This window comes from Nematolebias whitei, chromosome 13 (genome assembly GCF_014905685.2).
Source record: "Nematolebias whitei isolate Nwh7 chromosome 13, NemWhi1, whole genome shotgun sequence".
NCBI lineage: Eukaryota > Metazoa > Chordata > Actinopteri > Cyprinodontiformes > Rivulidae > Nematolebias > Nematolebias whitei.
The window spans coordinates 27,736,115-27,752,286 of NC_056510.1; the positions used below are offsets into that span (position 1 = coordinate 27,736,115).

At 39.7% G+C, this 16,172-nt stretch overlaps 2 protein-coding genes across 2 annotated transcripts in view; one reads left to right on the forward strand and one right to left on the reverse strand.

Moving 5' to 3' along the window:
- Positions 1-1,212: 1,212 nt before the first annotated feature.
- Positions 1,213-4,205, forward strand: rnaseh2b (ribonuclease H2, subunit B). The gene is made up of 8 exons (XM_037686561.1): positions 1,213-1,284; positions 2,470-2,584; positions 2,687-2,751; positions 2,874-2,973; positions 3,209-3,290; positions 3,366-3,411; positions 3,681-3,758; positions 4,033-4,205. The coding sequence occupies exons 1-8, from the start codon at positions 1,234-1,236 to the stop codon at positions 4,141-4,143; spliced, it is 648 nt and encodes a 215-aa protein (XP_037542489.1). The 5' UTR covers positions 1,213-1,233; the 3' UTR covers positions 4,144-4,205.
- A 3,213-nt stretch (positions 4,206-7,418) lies between these two features.
- The window catches only part of LOC119419254 (uncharacterized protein C13orf42), an 11,026-nt gene continuing 2,272 nt past the window's right edge, over positions 7,419-16,172 (reverse strand). The window contains exon 3 of the mRNA XM_037686562.1: positions 7,419-7,660. Within this exon, the coding sequence (XP_037542490.1) occupies positions 7,419-7,660 (242 nt within the window). The remainder of the gene's footprint in view (positions 7,661-16,172) is intronic.

Sequence of the window (16,172 nt, forward strand, 5' to 3'; positions counted from 1 at the left end):
TATTGTGAAGAGAAAGTTGAGAGACGCAAGACCCAACACTCTGGATGAGCTTAAGGCCGCTATCGAAGCATCCTGGGCCTCCATAACACCTCAGCAGTGCCACAGGCTGATTGCCTCCATGCCACGCCGCATTGAAGCAGTCATTCATGCAAAAGGATTCCCGACCAAGTATTGAGTGCATAACTGAACATGATTATTTGAAGGTTGGCGTTTTTTGTATTAAAAACACTTGTCTTTCATTGGTGGGATGAAATATGCTAATTTTTTGGGACAGGCATTTTGGGTTTTCATGAGCTGTATGACATAATCATCAGTATTAAAACAATTAAAGACCTGAAATATTTCAGTTGGTGTGCAATGAATCTGAAATATATGAAAGTTTCATTTTTATCATTACATTATGGAAAATAATGACCTTTATCACAATATGCAAATTTTTTGAGAAGGACCTGTACTTGCTGCCGTACACGTCGCACTGCCGTATAAGTCGCATCAGTCCAAATATGTTTAATAAAGTCGAAAAAACAAACGTTGCTTCGCATAAGTCGCATCTATTATGCGTTACCACTGATGCATCACATTTATTACGTGTCACTGCTGACAACCCGGAAATGTGGGCCGGAACGACTGCTAAATGGCGGGAGTGTGCACGGGAGGACTTTAACAATAATTTAACAAGATTAACACTTAAAAACAATTATTTGTTTGCTTGACATTCTAGCAAAGGTGTGTCTCAGTTGAACTTTTCCTTAATAAATGCACTTTGACGGTCAACTCAGCTGCATTTCTCCTGGGCAGCGCGGTGAAATGCAGCTGATTTTATGTTTGCTCCAGTTCCGGAGTGAGATGAAGGTGGCTTTGTATGGTAAGCCAAGTGTGTCATTAATAGCCACTATGACCTATTAATGAGACACTTGGCTTGCCATTTGAGTCGAGGGCCATCTAGTGGCTGAAAATGGTAGTGTTCAATATTTTCCATGTCAGAATGAATGAAATCATCAGATCTCAGCTAAAAATTGGTTTATAAATATGTGAAAAAAACATAAATAAGTCACTTCGCTGTACAAGTTGCAGGCGTGCTAATTTATGCAAATAACTGCAACTTATACAGCGAAAAATACAGAACTCTTAAGTTATAAATCTGTGTTTTTTACATTTACCATGCTAAATAAATGTCTGTTTTTGTGTTCTCGTTTTATTTAAACAGATGGAAGACTGATTTTTGTTACACCAATGGACCCCCTCTACCTAATTTTGCCATATATGATTAAATGCAGTAAAGAGGTAAGTTCATTCTTGTAGCACTTCCGTTGTAGTGGAACGTCCTTTGATGCGCCACCGTGGATCTTAAACTTGTCCACACTTGTTGTCAGGCTGCTCTTTCTAACTCGTGTGTCAGATGATCCAAGACACATGAATTATAAAGATTAGAATATACGTGATCACACTTTGTATTCTGATGTAAGAGCACTTGCACGGACATTTGTTTTGTATGCAAATAAAACGAGTTGCTCATGTCCCACAGTCACTTTCTGTAGCTGAACATTTTCAACTTGGCTGTTCCTGTAGAACTACAAATACATTTATGTTAGTTTGCTTTGCAGACTCTTACCTCAGTCATGTTAATTGCAGTTTTATTTGATAATTTTTACACATTCCTGTAATCCTATATGAAAGAAACAAACGAAAAATACATTTGAACTCAGAGTTAGTTGCAACACAAATCTGCTGACTAAAAATTGGTGCTTTTAAACGCTGTAGTGTTTCTTTTTTACAGACTCTGGAGAAAAGCCTTTAAATCTTAGAGGCGGCGAGATATTTGCCTTTAAGTATGCGCTTCGGTCACCTCAATGTGCCACATTTGGTTTTAGTTCCTAAAACTCTAGGAGCATGATCACGTACAGCTTGGTAAAAAAAAAAAGAAAGTTTTGTTTGTTGGGCGGCACGGTGGCACAGTTGATAGAGCTGCTGCCTTTCAGCGAGCAGGTCGCCCCGGTCTAAATCCCGGCCGGGATCCTTTCTGGGTGGAGTTTGCATGTTTTCTCCGTGTTCTCCAGTTTCCTCCCACAGACCAAAAACATGCATGTTAGGCTGATTGATGGCTCTAAATTGTCTCTAGGTGTGAGTGAGAGAATGACTGGTTGTTTGTCTCATTTGTCTCTGTGTCCCTGTAATGAACTGGAGATTTGTCCACAGTGTCCCCCGCCTCTCGCACATTGAATGCTGGATATGGGCACCAGTGACCCCCATGACCCAAAAAGGATGAAATGGGTAAAGATAATTGATGGATGTTTAAAGAAAATGAAGACCAACAAGATAGAACCAAACTTTACTCCCAGTAATTTTATGTATGGAAGCTGCATATGTTGACCCAAGATTCTTTTTATTTAATTACTTTGCATGTAAATACAACAAAAAACAAGAACTCATATAATCTTTTATCATTATTTTTATTTATGTGCTGCTCAGGGGAAGTTCCAGCCCGTGGATCAAGTTGTAAAAGACGAGGACTTCCCGGCATGCTCCAGGTTACTCAGCTGCACACGTTCCCTTGCCAGCTTGCACCACATTGCAGAGGAGAAAGGTGACATTTCTCTGGTTGCTCCACAACCAGCTAACCAGATGACTAATCATCTCCCAGGTTAAGTTACGTGCTTTGTTCAGTAGTTGTGTTTTGTATGTTCAGAGGTGGGAAGCCAGAAGTTTCATCGATACAGTCAGGATCGAACGTTGGACTGGTTGAAAAAAAAGGTGAAGACAGTGCAACACTTAAAAGCTGAAATCCCACACCCCCCCCCCCCCCCCCAAAAAAAAAAAACCAAAAACATTAGTGAAAACTTAGCAAACCAAACTATTTTCTGTTTTTGTTGTAGGTGGACAGGACGGTTGTTGCACTGAAGAAGAAAAATATATGTGTTGGAGAAGGAGTGAAATCCACAACATACGTCAGAGTCAAGTCAGATAATCAGGAAGGTAACGAAGCCTCTGAGACAAACTTCTCTTTCACACTTTGCTCATACTTTAATAATGTTTTTAATCTGCAGCGTTTGAAACTTGCAGGTATGTGTATTAACCAGTAGATGGCAGTAGTGGCTTTTTTGTTTTTTGGGTGTGTGTTTGGTTTAATCATCAAAACGTTTCCTCGATTATATAATATATATATATTCTGGCTTTTATGTTGTTTAATGTTTAATTTATAATTGATCAGAAGACTACCTTCGCTACGCTCATGGCTTGATATCAGACTACATCAGCGAAGAACTGAGCAAAGCTCTCCTCAGACACTTAGGGTAAGTTAAATAAATAAATTGATATAACGACATCATAGTGACCTTTCAGTTTAAACAGGCCGGTTCACCCCACAGATTAGCAGAACTCAAAAGCCCAAAGGAAACGGAGCCTCCTCCTAAGGTATGTTAGCATACTTTTGGTTTGGTAAACTCTCACTTCCTGTTCTGCATGAAGCTAAAGCTCACTTTCCGTGTGCGCCTCCAGCTCACTCCTGACATCACTTTAAAACAGAAGTCCTCCCCACGCACTGCTTGTGTGGTGTTCTTTGTGGGTTTAAGAGCTGTCTGAGATGTGTTGTGCTTGGTGGGGGTGGGTGGGGGGGGGGGGGGGGTCTTTGTGTTTGGTTGCTCTTTGTCTTGAAAAGCATCTCTTACTTCCTCGTTTGGCAGAAGCGGAAACTTTCAGACAAGCCGGTGGAGGCTGAAGAAGACTACACCAAATTCAACAGTGCAGACTTTGCTCGGAAAGTGAGTCTACGCAGCGCAGCCTGCCCGAGTAGATGAATTATGTCACCTCGTGTCACCATGACCAGAGCAGACGTCCTTCGTTAAAAACTCCTTCAGTGACTGCATCTTTGTCTGTTTACTGCTTTAAGCTTTGTTGTGTAGAGCAGAAACATGAAACCAAAGGGTTTATCTTGTGGAAACCGCTCATTGTTTATCATGTTCAAGTTCATCACATGTCGTATATTTCCTGCTGCCTCTGGGCGAGGTCATCGACTTGTATTGTTTTTTTTTTCAGCCACCCAAGAAGATGACAGCTGCTCAGAAAACGCTAGCCAAGGTGGACAAGAGCGGCATGAAACCCATGTCTTCTTTCTTCAGCCCTAAGGCCAAAGCTGAAAAGAAATAACTATTCTGATTGGTAGAAAACACTTTTGTAATAAATATATTTGAATAATGGAATTATTATTTTTTAATTGTGTGAATGTTTATGGAGCATTCACTCTATTGTGATTCATTTTTCTGCATCTTTCTTGTTCCACAGTATTTATTTAAACAAATCATGAATCAAAACGTTCAGCTCTTTCAGGACAATCCTGCTCTGACTTTTGGTATTGGTGCAACTTTAGCTTTTTGTCATTTTTAGCCTTTTCGGCCATTTTTTTTCTCATAGAAAATGAACCGAGCACATTTTACATCCTTCAAATCTTTAGATGTGTTTACAACCTTTTACTGCTCCTTTCATATTTTTTTCTGCTTCAGCGTCCTTGTGCAAATTTAAGCATTTTTTCAGCTAATTTCAGCTGTTTTAATCAGCTGTTTTGTGCTCTTTTCAGATTCTTTCAGCTAACTACATTTTTGTGTTTCTTCTAACTCCGTTCTGCTAATTTCAGCTTGTTATGCTCCTTTCAGCTTATTTCTGCAAGTTTAAACTTTTTCTACTATTTCAGCTACTACTTAGCTGATTTATGCTAATTGTAGCTTTTTCAGCTAATTCCACTTTTTTTTTTTGCACTACTTTCAACTTTTTGTCTTCCTAATTCATCAAAAATGTGCTCTCTCCACTTCTGGCAATTTATGCTTATTTCTGCCTATTTAACAACTTTTTAGCTGTATTTTGTTGTTGCCAATTTCAGCTTTTTTCAGATAATTTCCACTTTTTTGTGCTTCTGTTTCTTTCAGCCTAATTGGACAAACTTGTTCATTCTGCTTTATTCTGGTAATTTAAGCTTGTTCTACCTTTTCAACTACTTACATTTAAAAAAATATATATTTTAGCATTTTTAAGCTAATTTTGGCTGTTTTCAGATAAATTCAAGTTTATTCATGGTAATTTCTGCTACTTTCAGCCTAATTAACTTTTTTGTTAATTTCAGCTTGTAATTTCAGCTTTCCCTCCTTTCAGCTTAATTGTAGTTTCAGCCATTTCAGCTACTATTTAGCTGTTTCATACTAATTTTAGGTTTTTCAGACAATTCCAATTTTTTTTAGCTAATTTCAGCTCCTTCAACTTCCTTCTGGTAGTTTTAATTTTTTTCTGCCTTTCAGCTACTTTTCATCTATTTTTTTGTGCCAAGTTCAGCTTTTTGTAGCTACTTTTCTAATTTTTGTGATACTTTCTGCTGATTTTTAAACCTAATTCAGCGAATGTGTTCTTTCTGCATTATTCTGCTAATTTAGGCTTGTTCTTCCATTCCAGCTACATTTAAGCATTTTTTTTAAATTTCTTCAGCAACAAGTGTTCACACAGCATATTTGCAGGAAACACAATTTCTGTAGTTGAGGTTGAAATACCCTCTCCTGTTCCAAACTTAGTTGTTTTTAAAAAACCTGTCTTTATTGGACACTAAACTAGTTATTTTTCCGATGCTGTTTTCCCACTTGTAACGTAATTATAATTACATGGTACAGTCTGAAAATGTGGGACAATATATTGAGGTTAATTGGCACCACAGTGTAGTATTAAGGATTTTGTTACTTGGAGTGTTGATGTGGTCTCACCTTCAGCAGGGTTTACTCGCCTGGTGGCTCAGAGCTCTGCAGTCGGCTCAGATTTTTGAACTTGGCCTCGCTGCAGAATCAAACGGGTATTCATGTAGCAGTCGTTGATTCAGAGCTTCAACAGAGCCTTTGTTGCTTTTTGCAGTTGTGTTTTGATGCCTTCAAGGAATGCAAAGCCCTCAGACGTGAACTTTCATTTGTAAATCAACCCCACAAAAAAGAAAAATCCATATCCATCACAGTGTTTAACGTCTCTAAGTACAATTGAAAAGAAATTCTATTAACCGACCGGTCAAAGCAATCTCGAGATGTCAGGAGGAATGTAGAATTATTTTTTTCTTTAAGGTACACAGTGTTAAAACCATCAAGTCCTCTTACTGCTGTAAAGTGCATTGAATATAAAGTGAGTTATGTGAGCTGCTTAGAAACACTGACGTATAAAAGCAGGAAAAGTTATTTTTTAAACGATGTGACTGAACTTATAGTTCCGTATTTTCAGGGTTCTGTTTTTTTCCCCGAGTTGTGTCAGCTCTCTGAACTACCTTAGCATGGAAAAATAGAGTTTAACGTTTATGGATTAACAATCTTACACCAAGTCTAAGCTAAGACCAAAGTGAGTTCCTGTTTTAAAAGAGTTGAATGCTATCTGCTGTTGTCAATGGTGGGTAACCACAGGCTTTGTTGTACCGTATTTTCTGCCGTAAATGTCGCACCACCCTATTAGTCGCATCAGTCCAAGTATGTAATAAAGTGAAAAAAAAAAATCCATAAATACGTCGCTTTGCCATGTACATATATATGTGTCACCGCTGATGCGTCACATTTGTACGACAGTCTTGTCAACAAGGAAGAGGGCCGGCAATGAAGGAGGGGGCGTACCAAAGAGACCATCTTATCACAAGCAGAACTGGTTTGTTCCACTTTGGAGTTAGCTGTTGGGGGGGGAAGAATTAGTTTTGTTGTGTTTTCTTGACTGATGAAGCCTTCCGGATGGAAAGCGAAACGTTTCAGTACAAAAAAAAAAAAAACTGTCCAGATGACCTGTCTGAAAAATGTTGGGGTGTCTCAGTTGAAATTTTACTTACTAAATGCACTTTGATGGTCAAACCAGCTGCATTTCGTCGGGGCGGCGCAGCAAAATGAAGATGATTCAGTTGCTCCAGGCAGACAAAGGTGGCAGTCTTTGGCAAGCCGATTGTGTCATTAATAGCCACTTTTGCCTATTACACGATAAAACAGCATGCCATACTACTGGAGTGCCATCTAGTGGCTGAAAATGGTAGTGTTCTATATTTTCAGTCAGAATGAATGAAAACGGTCATCTCTCAGCCTAAAATTAGTTTATAAATATGGAAAAAAAAAAATCCATAAATACGTCGCTTTGGCGTATAAGTCACAGGGCATGCAAATTATGCAAAAAAAAAAAACACAAAAAAAACCCTGTGACTTATAGGGCAAAAAATATTAATTATAAAAATGTTTGCTTGAACCCTTTTGAAATTGACTGTTAACAGCAAACCACTTTGGTCTTGGTTACTGCTGGAATTAAACCATTTCTCGAAACTGGTTGTTCACAAGAGCTATCTACAACAGGGAAGATAATTACTTATAACCTCTACAAAACCATAAAATGATAATTGTTGCTTTTAATTGTCCACAAAGATGTTTATTATGGCCGAAGCTTCACTGCTTTTTTAATTTCGGCTTGAAGCGCAGCGTCTGGAATGCGCTCTCCACCACTTTTGGCAGGTGGATGGGGTTCCTCTGCAGATGCAATCTGCTGCTTGTGGACCCGCTGTGTTTCTTCTTCGAGATGCTTTCGTTGGCACAGACGGGAGTGGCTGTCTGTTTTGAGCCATCGGGGACCCGCGGGACCCTCAAGACCCAGTTGGAGTGGAGGTCGTGCTCGGCTGAGCTGGAGGCCACTGTTGGACGACAGAGAGCGAGAAGCTGAAATGAGACTGAATTATGACTTCCAGGTTTAACATGATGCTGCAGAATGTGTGATGTTATCACCCAGTTCAGTAATAACAGCTTGTAAATATCTTGATGCATGCTCAATAATCCAGGTAGAAAAATCTAAAAAAGTTAAATCTGGTCCTCTGGACATTCAAAAAAACAAAACAAAGCAAATAAAAAAAAAAAATGTAGAAACGTTTCGTCTCTCATCCGAGAGACTTCCTCAGTCTGAGGTGCTGTATTCAGCTCAGTCTCTTAAATAGCACCGTCTCAGAGTGGATCAACCAGTTTTGCTGCTGACAACCAAAACCAGCTGATCACATGCTCAAGAAGGCCCATCAGCCTAACAATGGATCATTAGCACACTGATGGCTGTTTACTACTCACAGAGGGCTGAGTGATACTAGCAATCACAGCATTGTAAGAGGGGGACAGTAGAACCCGGAGGCCTCCATCCCTGTTTAATGATGGACGATTTCTTTTCACAAAGATGGCCTCCTTTACTCCTCTCTCAAACCATCGTTCCTCTCTATCCAGGATGTGCACATCTTCATCCTTGAAAGAGTGACCGCTGGCCTGGAGATGAGTGTAGACCGCAGAATCCTGGCCTGATGATGTTGATCTTCTGTGCTGGGCCATCCTTTTGGCCAGTGGCTGTTTAGTTTCCCCGATGTAAGACTGATCACAGCCCTCCTGACACTGAACAGCATACACAACATTACTCTGTTTGTGCCGGGGGACTGGATCTTTGGGATGAACCAGTCTTTGCCGTAATGTATTTTGGGGTTTAAAAGCCACTGGGACGTTATGTTTAGAAAATAAACGTCTCAGTTTCTCTGATACTCCCTCAACATATGGAATGACCACTGGTCTGGGTCTGGGTTCCTCTTTTTCACCTGTTGGCTGACTGGAGTCCTGTTTGGGTTTCTTCTCTGCTTTCAGGAAGGCCCAGTTAGGATATCCACATTGCTCTAGAGCCTGTCTTGTGTGGGATTTCTCCTTCTGCCTGGCTCCTGAGCTAGTGGGGACGCTGTCTGCTCTGTGGTACAGAGTCCTGATGACTCATAACTTGTGCTCCAAAGGGTGATGGGAGTCAAACTGCAAATACTGGTCTGTGTGGGTGGGTTTGTGGTACACCTCAGTTTGCAAATGTCCTCTATCAGAAACTGAGACCTCACAGTCCAAGAAAGCCAACCTGCCATTTTTTACATCTTCTCGTGTGAACTTGATGTATTTATCCACAGAGTTGATGTGGTCAGTAAAATGTTGGACTTCCTGAGATTTGATTTTAACCCAGGTGTCGTCAACATACCTGAACCAATGACTTGGTGGTGTCCCTGAAAAGGACGTCAAGGCTCTCTTTTCTACCTCCTCCATGTACAGGTTGGCAACAATAGGAGAAACTGGAGACCCCATAGCACACCCATGTTTCTGCCTATAATATTGCTCCCCATATGTGAAGTAGGTCGACTGCAGGCACAGTTTCAAGAGTTGACACAGTTGTTCTGTGGAAAGCGACGTCCTGCTGCTCAGAGTGGTGTCTGATTTTAATTTTAAACTGACCACCTCTACTGCATCATCAACAGAAATGCATGTAAAGAGTGATGTGACATCAAAAGAGACCATTGTTTCATCAGTCTCCATGATGACATCCCTCACCTTGTCCACAAAGTCCATGGTGTTCTGTATGTGGTGTTCTGACAGCTTGTAAAGTTTCTACATTTCTACAATGGAAAATATGGTCACGGCAACATTTATTAACGATAAAACAAAAAGGTTTTCAAAAAACGACACTTATCAAAACAAATAACTCGAATTGTCATGTAAAAAACAGCAAAACCATAAAATTCAGATCAAAACTACCAAGTTTTTATATTTTTTGTAAAAAAAAAAAAAAAAAAAGTTGATGACAAAGTTTCCTGAAATGGTTTTGTTAGTTTTGACCTTCGCTTGAACGTTAATTTGAATAAAATGGTTTTATTTTCTCTAGAAAACTTGAAATAACTGAAAACGTACAAGCATCAAGAGCATCATTTGAGATGAGTTGTTGAGATTCATTATTCTTCAGATGCTGCTTCTCAAATAAAAGCTCAGAATAATTTGATAACTCAAATAAAACATGGCAGGAAAACTAAAGTATATTTTCTCTTCCAAATTATGCGCACAGGTTTAATTATGACTCAGGAAGTTCCTAAAATCACTTCAGGTGTGTTTTCTGTTATCTGGCCATGATGCCCTCATTAATTGTTATTCTGCTGAAGGAATTTATCAATGTTTTAATAATAAAGTGTTTAATTGCAGCTAAAACCTGCTGAAGCTTTACACAAGAAAATGGTTAGACATTTAGTCCCTTTAAATAAGTGGACATAGCTGATATAAGCATCAAAGTTTACAATAAAGTTTGATGTGTTCACAATGAGACAAAAGAACAAATATATTTATTGTACTTCCAGAAATATACTTTACCAGTAATAACTTTTTGTTTTGTCTTTTTTTTAAATAAGTAAAAAGAAATAATTTAGCTAAGAGTGAAATCCATGTTTTAAATGGAAAAAAAAGAACAAAAAGAGAAAAACTGAACACATTTTCAATAAAGAGCCTTAAATTACTAGTAAATATTTAATAATGCTCTTAATAAGTAAACTGTCTCAGTGAACCATTAATAAAGCAATTAATTACTTTAAAAGGACAAAACTGACTCACTTTTAACTTAATAGTAAAGCTGTATTCATTTATTCTCACTGATGTATTCTTAATAATTTAAAGGTTAAAAATCAAACGTTCATCAGCAAATGTCCTGCACAGTGTTTATTGATATAGATGTTAAACAGTTTATGCTTATACCTATTTATAAAGCAATAATAAATCCTTAATAAAACTATCCTTAATACTGAAAAATGGCATAATAAATAAAAATAGAAGTCCTGTGAGGAATATGTCTTTTAAGTTTAAATCAGTGATTATAATTAATGCAAAGTTGTGCAATAAACATCTGAATGGTGCCAATTTAAGCTTTTTTTTTTTTTTTTTTTTTACAAATGAACAAGAATGTGACGAAATGCTTTTATTGTTTGTAAAATCAGAATTCATACAAAATTGAGGTGTAAAATAAATGTTTACACCACTCAAGAAAACATGTTGAATTAACATCAACAATTACAAACTGGATTCCAAAACAGTTGGGACACTAAACAAATTGTGAATAAAAACTGAATGCAATGATATGGAGGTGCCAACATCTAATATTTTATTCAGAATAGAACACAAATCACAGATCACAAGTTTAAACTGAGAGAATGTATCATTTTAAGGGAAAAATCTGTTGTTTACAAATTTCATGGCGTCAACAAATCCCAAAAAAGTTGGGACAAGTCCATTTTTACCACTGTGTGGCATCCCCCCTTCTTCTTACAACACAACAGATGTCTGGGGACAGAGGAGACCAGTTTCTCCAGTTTAGAAATAGGAATGCTCTCCCATTCATGTCTAATACAGCCCTCTAACTGTTCAATCGTCTTGGGCCTTCTTTGTCGCACCTTCCTCTTTATGATGCGCCAAATGTTCTCTATAGGTGAAAGATCTGGACTGCAGGCTGGACATTTCAGTACCCAGATCCTTCTCCTACGTAGCCATGATGTTGTGATTGCTGCAGAATGTGGTCTGGCATTATCGTGTTGAAAAATGCAGGGTCTTCCCTGAAAGAGATGACGTCTAGATGGGAGCATATGTTGTTCTAGAACCTGAACATAGTTCTCTGCATTAATGGTACCTTTCCACACATGCAAGCTGCCCATGCCACAAGCGCTCATGCAACCCCATACCATCAGTGATGCAGACTTCTGAATGGAGCGTTGATAACAACTTGGGCTATCCTTGTCCTCTCTGGTCCGGACGACATGGCGTCCCAGTGTTCCATAAAGAACTTCAAATCATGACTCATCTGACCACAGAACAGTCTTCCATTTTGCCACACTCCATTTTAAATGACCCCTGGCCCAGTGCAAACGTCTGAGCTTGTGGTGCTTGCTTAGAAATGGCTTCCTCTTTGCACTGTAGAGTTTCAGCTGGCAACAGCAGATGGCACGGTGGATTGTGTTCACTGACAATGCTTTCTGGAAGTATTCCTGAGCCCATTCTGTTATTTCCTTGACAGTGGCATTCCTGTTTGAGGTGCAGTGACGTTTAAGGGCCTGGAGATCACGAGCATCCAGTAGAGTTTTACGGCCTTGACCCATACGCACAGCGATTGTTCCAGATTCTCTGAATCTTTTGATGATGTTATGCACGGTTGATGATGATAACTTAAAAGTCTTTGCTATTTTACGCTGGGTAACACCATTCTGGCATTGCTGCACTATCTTTCTGCGCAACAATGGTGGAATTGGTGATCCTCTTACCATCTTGGCTTCTGAGAGACACTGACACTCTGAGAAGCTCTTTTTATACCCAATCATGTTGTCAATTGACCTAATTATTGTTAATTGGTCTTCCAGCTGTTCGTCATATGCTCAATTTCCTTTTTCCAGCCACTTATTGCTACTTGTCCCAACTTTTTGGGGATTTGTTGACACTGTGAAATTTTGAATCAACATATTTTTCCTTTAAAATGTTACATTTACTCAGATTAAACTTTTGATCTGTCATCTATTATATTACAAATAAAATATTGACATTTGCCATCTCCACATCATTGCATTCAGTTTTTATTCACAATTTGTTTAGTGTCCCAACTTTTTTGGAATCCGGTTTGTAGAACCAACTCTGTTTGGCGTCTTTTTAAACAAAGACATCTTCGTGTTGTAACTTAGTTTATCTGGGCAGGTCAAAATATGGTTTAAGACGATGTTGAAATTTGTGACTATAGAGTTGTTTAATTCATTTTAATTATCTCTACTAAATAATCCAACAAGGTTGAGTCACGTTCAGATTCTTCTTTGTTGAAACATTTTGTCTTTTCTCCAAAAGACTTCAGTCACACTGAAAAAGCCTTTTGGAGACGAAACAAAATGTTTCAACAAAGAAGAATCTGAATGTGACTCAACCGTGTTAGATTCATTTACCTTCTTTATTATTTTGCTAAATAATCATCCTTAATTCTTTGTCTATATCCAAAACAAAAATAAGTTACTGTATACCATACCATCTATCTATCCATTATCTTTACCCGCTTATTCCATTTTGGGTCACGGGGGTCGCTGGTGCCCATGTCTAGCAATCACTGTGCGAGGGGCAGGGTACACCCTGGACGGGTCACAAGTCCATCACAGGGTCACATAGAGACACACGACACAAACAACCATTCACTCTCTCATTCACACCTAGGGACAATTTAGAGTTACCAATCAGCCTAACATGCATGTTTTTGGTCTGTGGGAGGAAACCGGAGTACCCGGAGAAAACCCACGCATACATGGAGTGAACATGCAAACTCCACCCAGAAAGGCCCCTGGACCGGGGTTTGAACCAAGGACCCGCTCACTGAGAGGCAGCAGCTCTACCAGTTGCGCCACCGTGCTGCCCCATACCATACCATACCATACCATACCATACCATACCATACCATACCATACCATACCAGCTTTATTTATAGAGCACTTTAAACACCTACAGGGCCAAATTGCTGTACACACAACAAAACAATCATATTGTCAGATAATAAAAATGATTAAAAGTCACATAATATAAGTTGTGTAAAAAACAATCATACAATCAGATAATACAAGCGGTTAAAATGATTAAAAGTCAAAATCTCAGATGATGTCAAAGGCCACGGAGAAGAGATGGTTTTAAGAAGGGATTTAAAAACAGGCAGGGAAGAGGTCTGTCTGATGTCCAAGCCATTCCACAGTTTAGGAGTTGCCACAGCAAAAGCATGGTCTCCTCTGAGCTTACGCTTTGTCTTTGGCACACTCAGGAGCAGCTGATCACATGACCTGAGAGATTGAGAGGGTGTATATGGATGCAGCAACTCAGACAGATAGGGCGGGGCGAGTCCATTAAGAGCTTTAAAAGCAAATAAAAGAATTTTAAAATGAATCCTGGAATTTACTGGCAGCCAGTGCAGGGAGGCTAAAACAGCAGAAATGTGTTCAAACTTTTGTGTGCCAGTTAAGTCGTGCAGCAGCATTCTGTACCCTCTGAAGCTGCGAGATACATGAATCACTGATTCCTGTATAGAGTGCATTACAGTAGTCCAGCCAAGTGGTCACAAAGGCGTGAACTACTGTTTCAAAATGCTGCGTAGAAAGAATCGGCTTCATCTTAGCCAGCTGCCTCAGATGGAAAAAAATAGTTTTAACAACTGCTCTGACGTGGTTTTCTAATTTTAGTCCAGCATCGACTTTGACCCCCAGGTTTGTAATAATTGGCCTGATAAACTGGGCCAATGAACCAACATTGACAATGGGAGTCTCAGTGGAGCTTCCAAAGACCATCACCTCAGTCTTTTCCTCATTAAACTTTAAGAAGTTCACAGCCATCCAGGCTTTGATGTCCTCCAGACATGAAAACAGAGGGGCCAGAGAGTTAGTCTTTTTTCTCTAGTGGGATATATATCTGCGTATCATGTGCGTAACAATGAAAGGAGATCCCATATTTTCTAAAAATAGAGCTAAGAGGGAGCAGGTACAGTGTGAAGAGGAGGGGGCCTAAGACTGAGCTCTGTGGAACTCCACACAAGAGAGGAGCAGAGGAGGACACATGGTCACTAAGGCGGACACAAAGTACGCTCCGCTTAATAGGACCTAAACCAGTCCAGTGCTGCACTGCTGACCCCCCCCCCCCCCCCCCCAATTGCTTTAAACGACAAAGTAAGATGTTATGGTCCACGGCGTCAAAAGCAGCTGATACGTCTAAAAGCAGGAGGACAACACAGTCACCAGAGTCTGTTGCTAAAAATATGTCGTTGAAAACCTTTAAAAAGAGCAGATTCTGTGCAGTGTAGAGCTTTAAAACCAGAAAAACCTCGAGAATGTTCTGTTCTTTCAAATATGCTGATAGCTGGTCGTACACCACTTTCTCGAGACTTTTTGAAAGAAATGGCAGTTTGGAGATTGGCCTGTAGTTAGCAAGAACAGAGGGGTCCAGAGTAGGTTTCTTACTGAGAGGCTGGACAGCTGCATGTTTAAAATTTCCAGGGACCACACCAGAGGACAGACTGCTGCTCAGAAGAGCAAGGACCGAAGGACCCACAGTGAGGAAAACCTCTTTGAATAAACGAGGAGGAATAGCATCACTTGGTGAACTGTTGGCTTTAAGTGACTAACCACCTTCTGCAGAGATGACAGTCACAGGTTCAAAGCTTCAAAAACAGCCGAGCAGGGCACAAAGACTGAGGGGCCATGAGCAGAAGGAGAGATCTGGGCTCTGGTGGAATTGACTTTCTCAACAAATAAATTTAGAAAGTTTTCACATGCAGCAGGTGAGGATTCAATACAGTTCATTTGTGGTGCATTAATAACAGAACCAATTACTTTAAATAGAACATGAGGATTGTGACTGTTTGATACAATCACATTTGACAGGTATTTTCTTTTGGCATCTTTCAGTTTTTTGATAGTGACGCCAGCAGTCCTTTAATATTTGAAATGACACCTGTAACTTGTTCGCTTCCCACCTGCGCTCGGCTCTGCGACACTCTCTCCTGGCTGCCCTAGTGTTGTCATCCAACCACGGTTTGCACTTGATTTTAGGAGATCTGATTTTTAACGGAGACACAGAATCCAGAACCGTTGTGCAGGTGGAGTGAAACCATGAGCTGAGGGCCTCGGTGGTGTTGGTTTCTGGGACGACACAGTTCTGATTAAAAGCAGGTGAAAAGTGACCAGCAGTGGAAGAGTTCAAAACTCGACAGGGTCGAGCTGCAGTGCGGGGTTTAGCTTTAGTGCAGGACGAGTTAGTTTCAAATAAAACAGGCATGTGGTCTGAAAACACAGGATCACTACTCACTACATTAAAAACAGGTAAACCACAAGATAAAACCAGGTCTAGAGTGTGTCCATGTTCGTGTGTAGGACAAGTCACAGACTGCGCAAGATTAAAGGATTCAATTATGTTTAAGAAGGACTGAGCCAAGGGTAAATCAGGACAACACACATGGATATTAAAATCACCAACAATGACAACTTTGACGTATTTTGGCATAATTTCAGCCAAAAAGTCTGAGAAGTCATTTATAAAATCCTTATTGTATTTTTTCCTTTTTTTTCCACAGCTGCGGGACAAGCTTCCTTCTGCGGCTGATCAGCTGATCTCCACTCTGCAGCGGAGAAGTGAGCGTGGCTGAGAGAGCTGGCACAGAGCAGAGGAGGCAGAGAGCTGAGTCCATGACATTCAGAGCTCTTTTAGAGCGTTTAGAGTTTAGAAACATTGTTTATATTGCAAGACTGTGGGAAGGGTTTAAAACGTCTTTATATATATGTGTGTGTGTGTGTATATATATATATATATATATATATATATATATATATATATATATAT

Excerpts from the sequence above, each read along its gene's own strand:
- rnaseh2b (XM_037686561.1), top strand. The coding sequence starts at position 1,234 with ATGGACCCCCTCTACCTAATTTTGCCATATATGATTAAATGCAGTAAA. Across the intron at positions 2,752-2,873 it reads TGGACTGGTTGAAAAAAAAG|GTGGACAGGACGGTTGTTGC; the intron begins GTGAAGACAGTG and ends TTTTTGTTGTAG. Across the intron at positions 3,759-4,032 it reads GTGCAGACTTTGCTCGGAAA|CCACCCAAGAAGATGACAGC; the intron begins GTGAGTCTACGC and ends TTTTTTTTTCAG.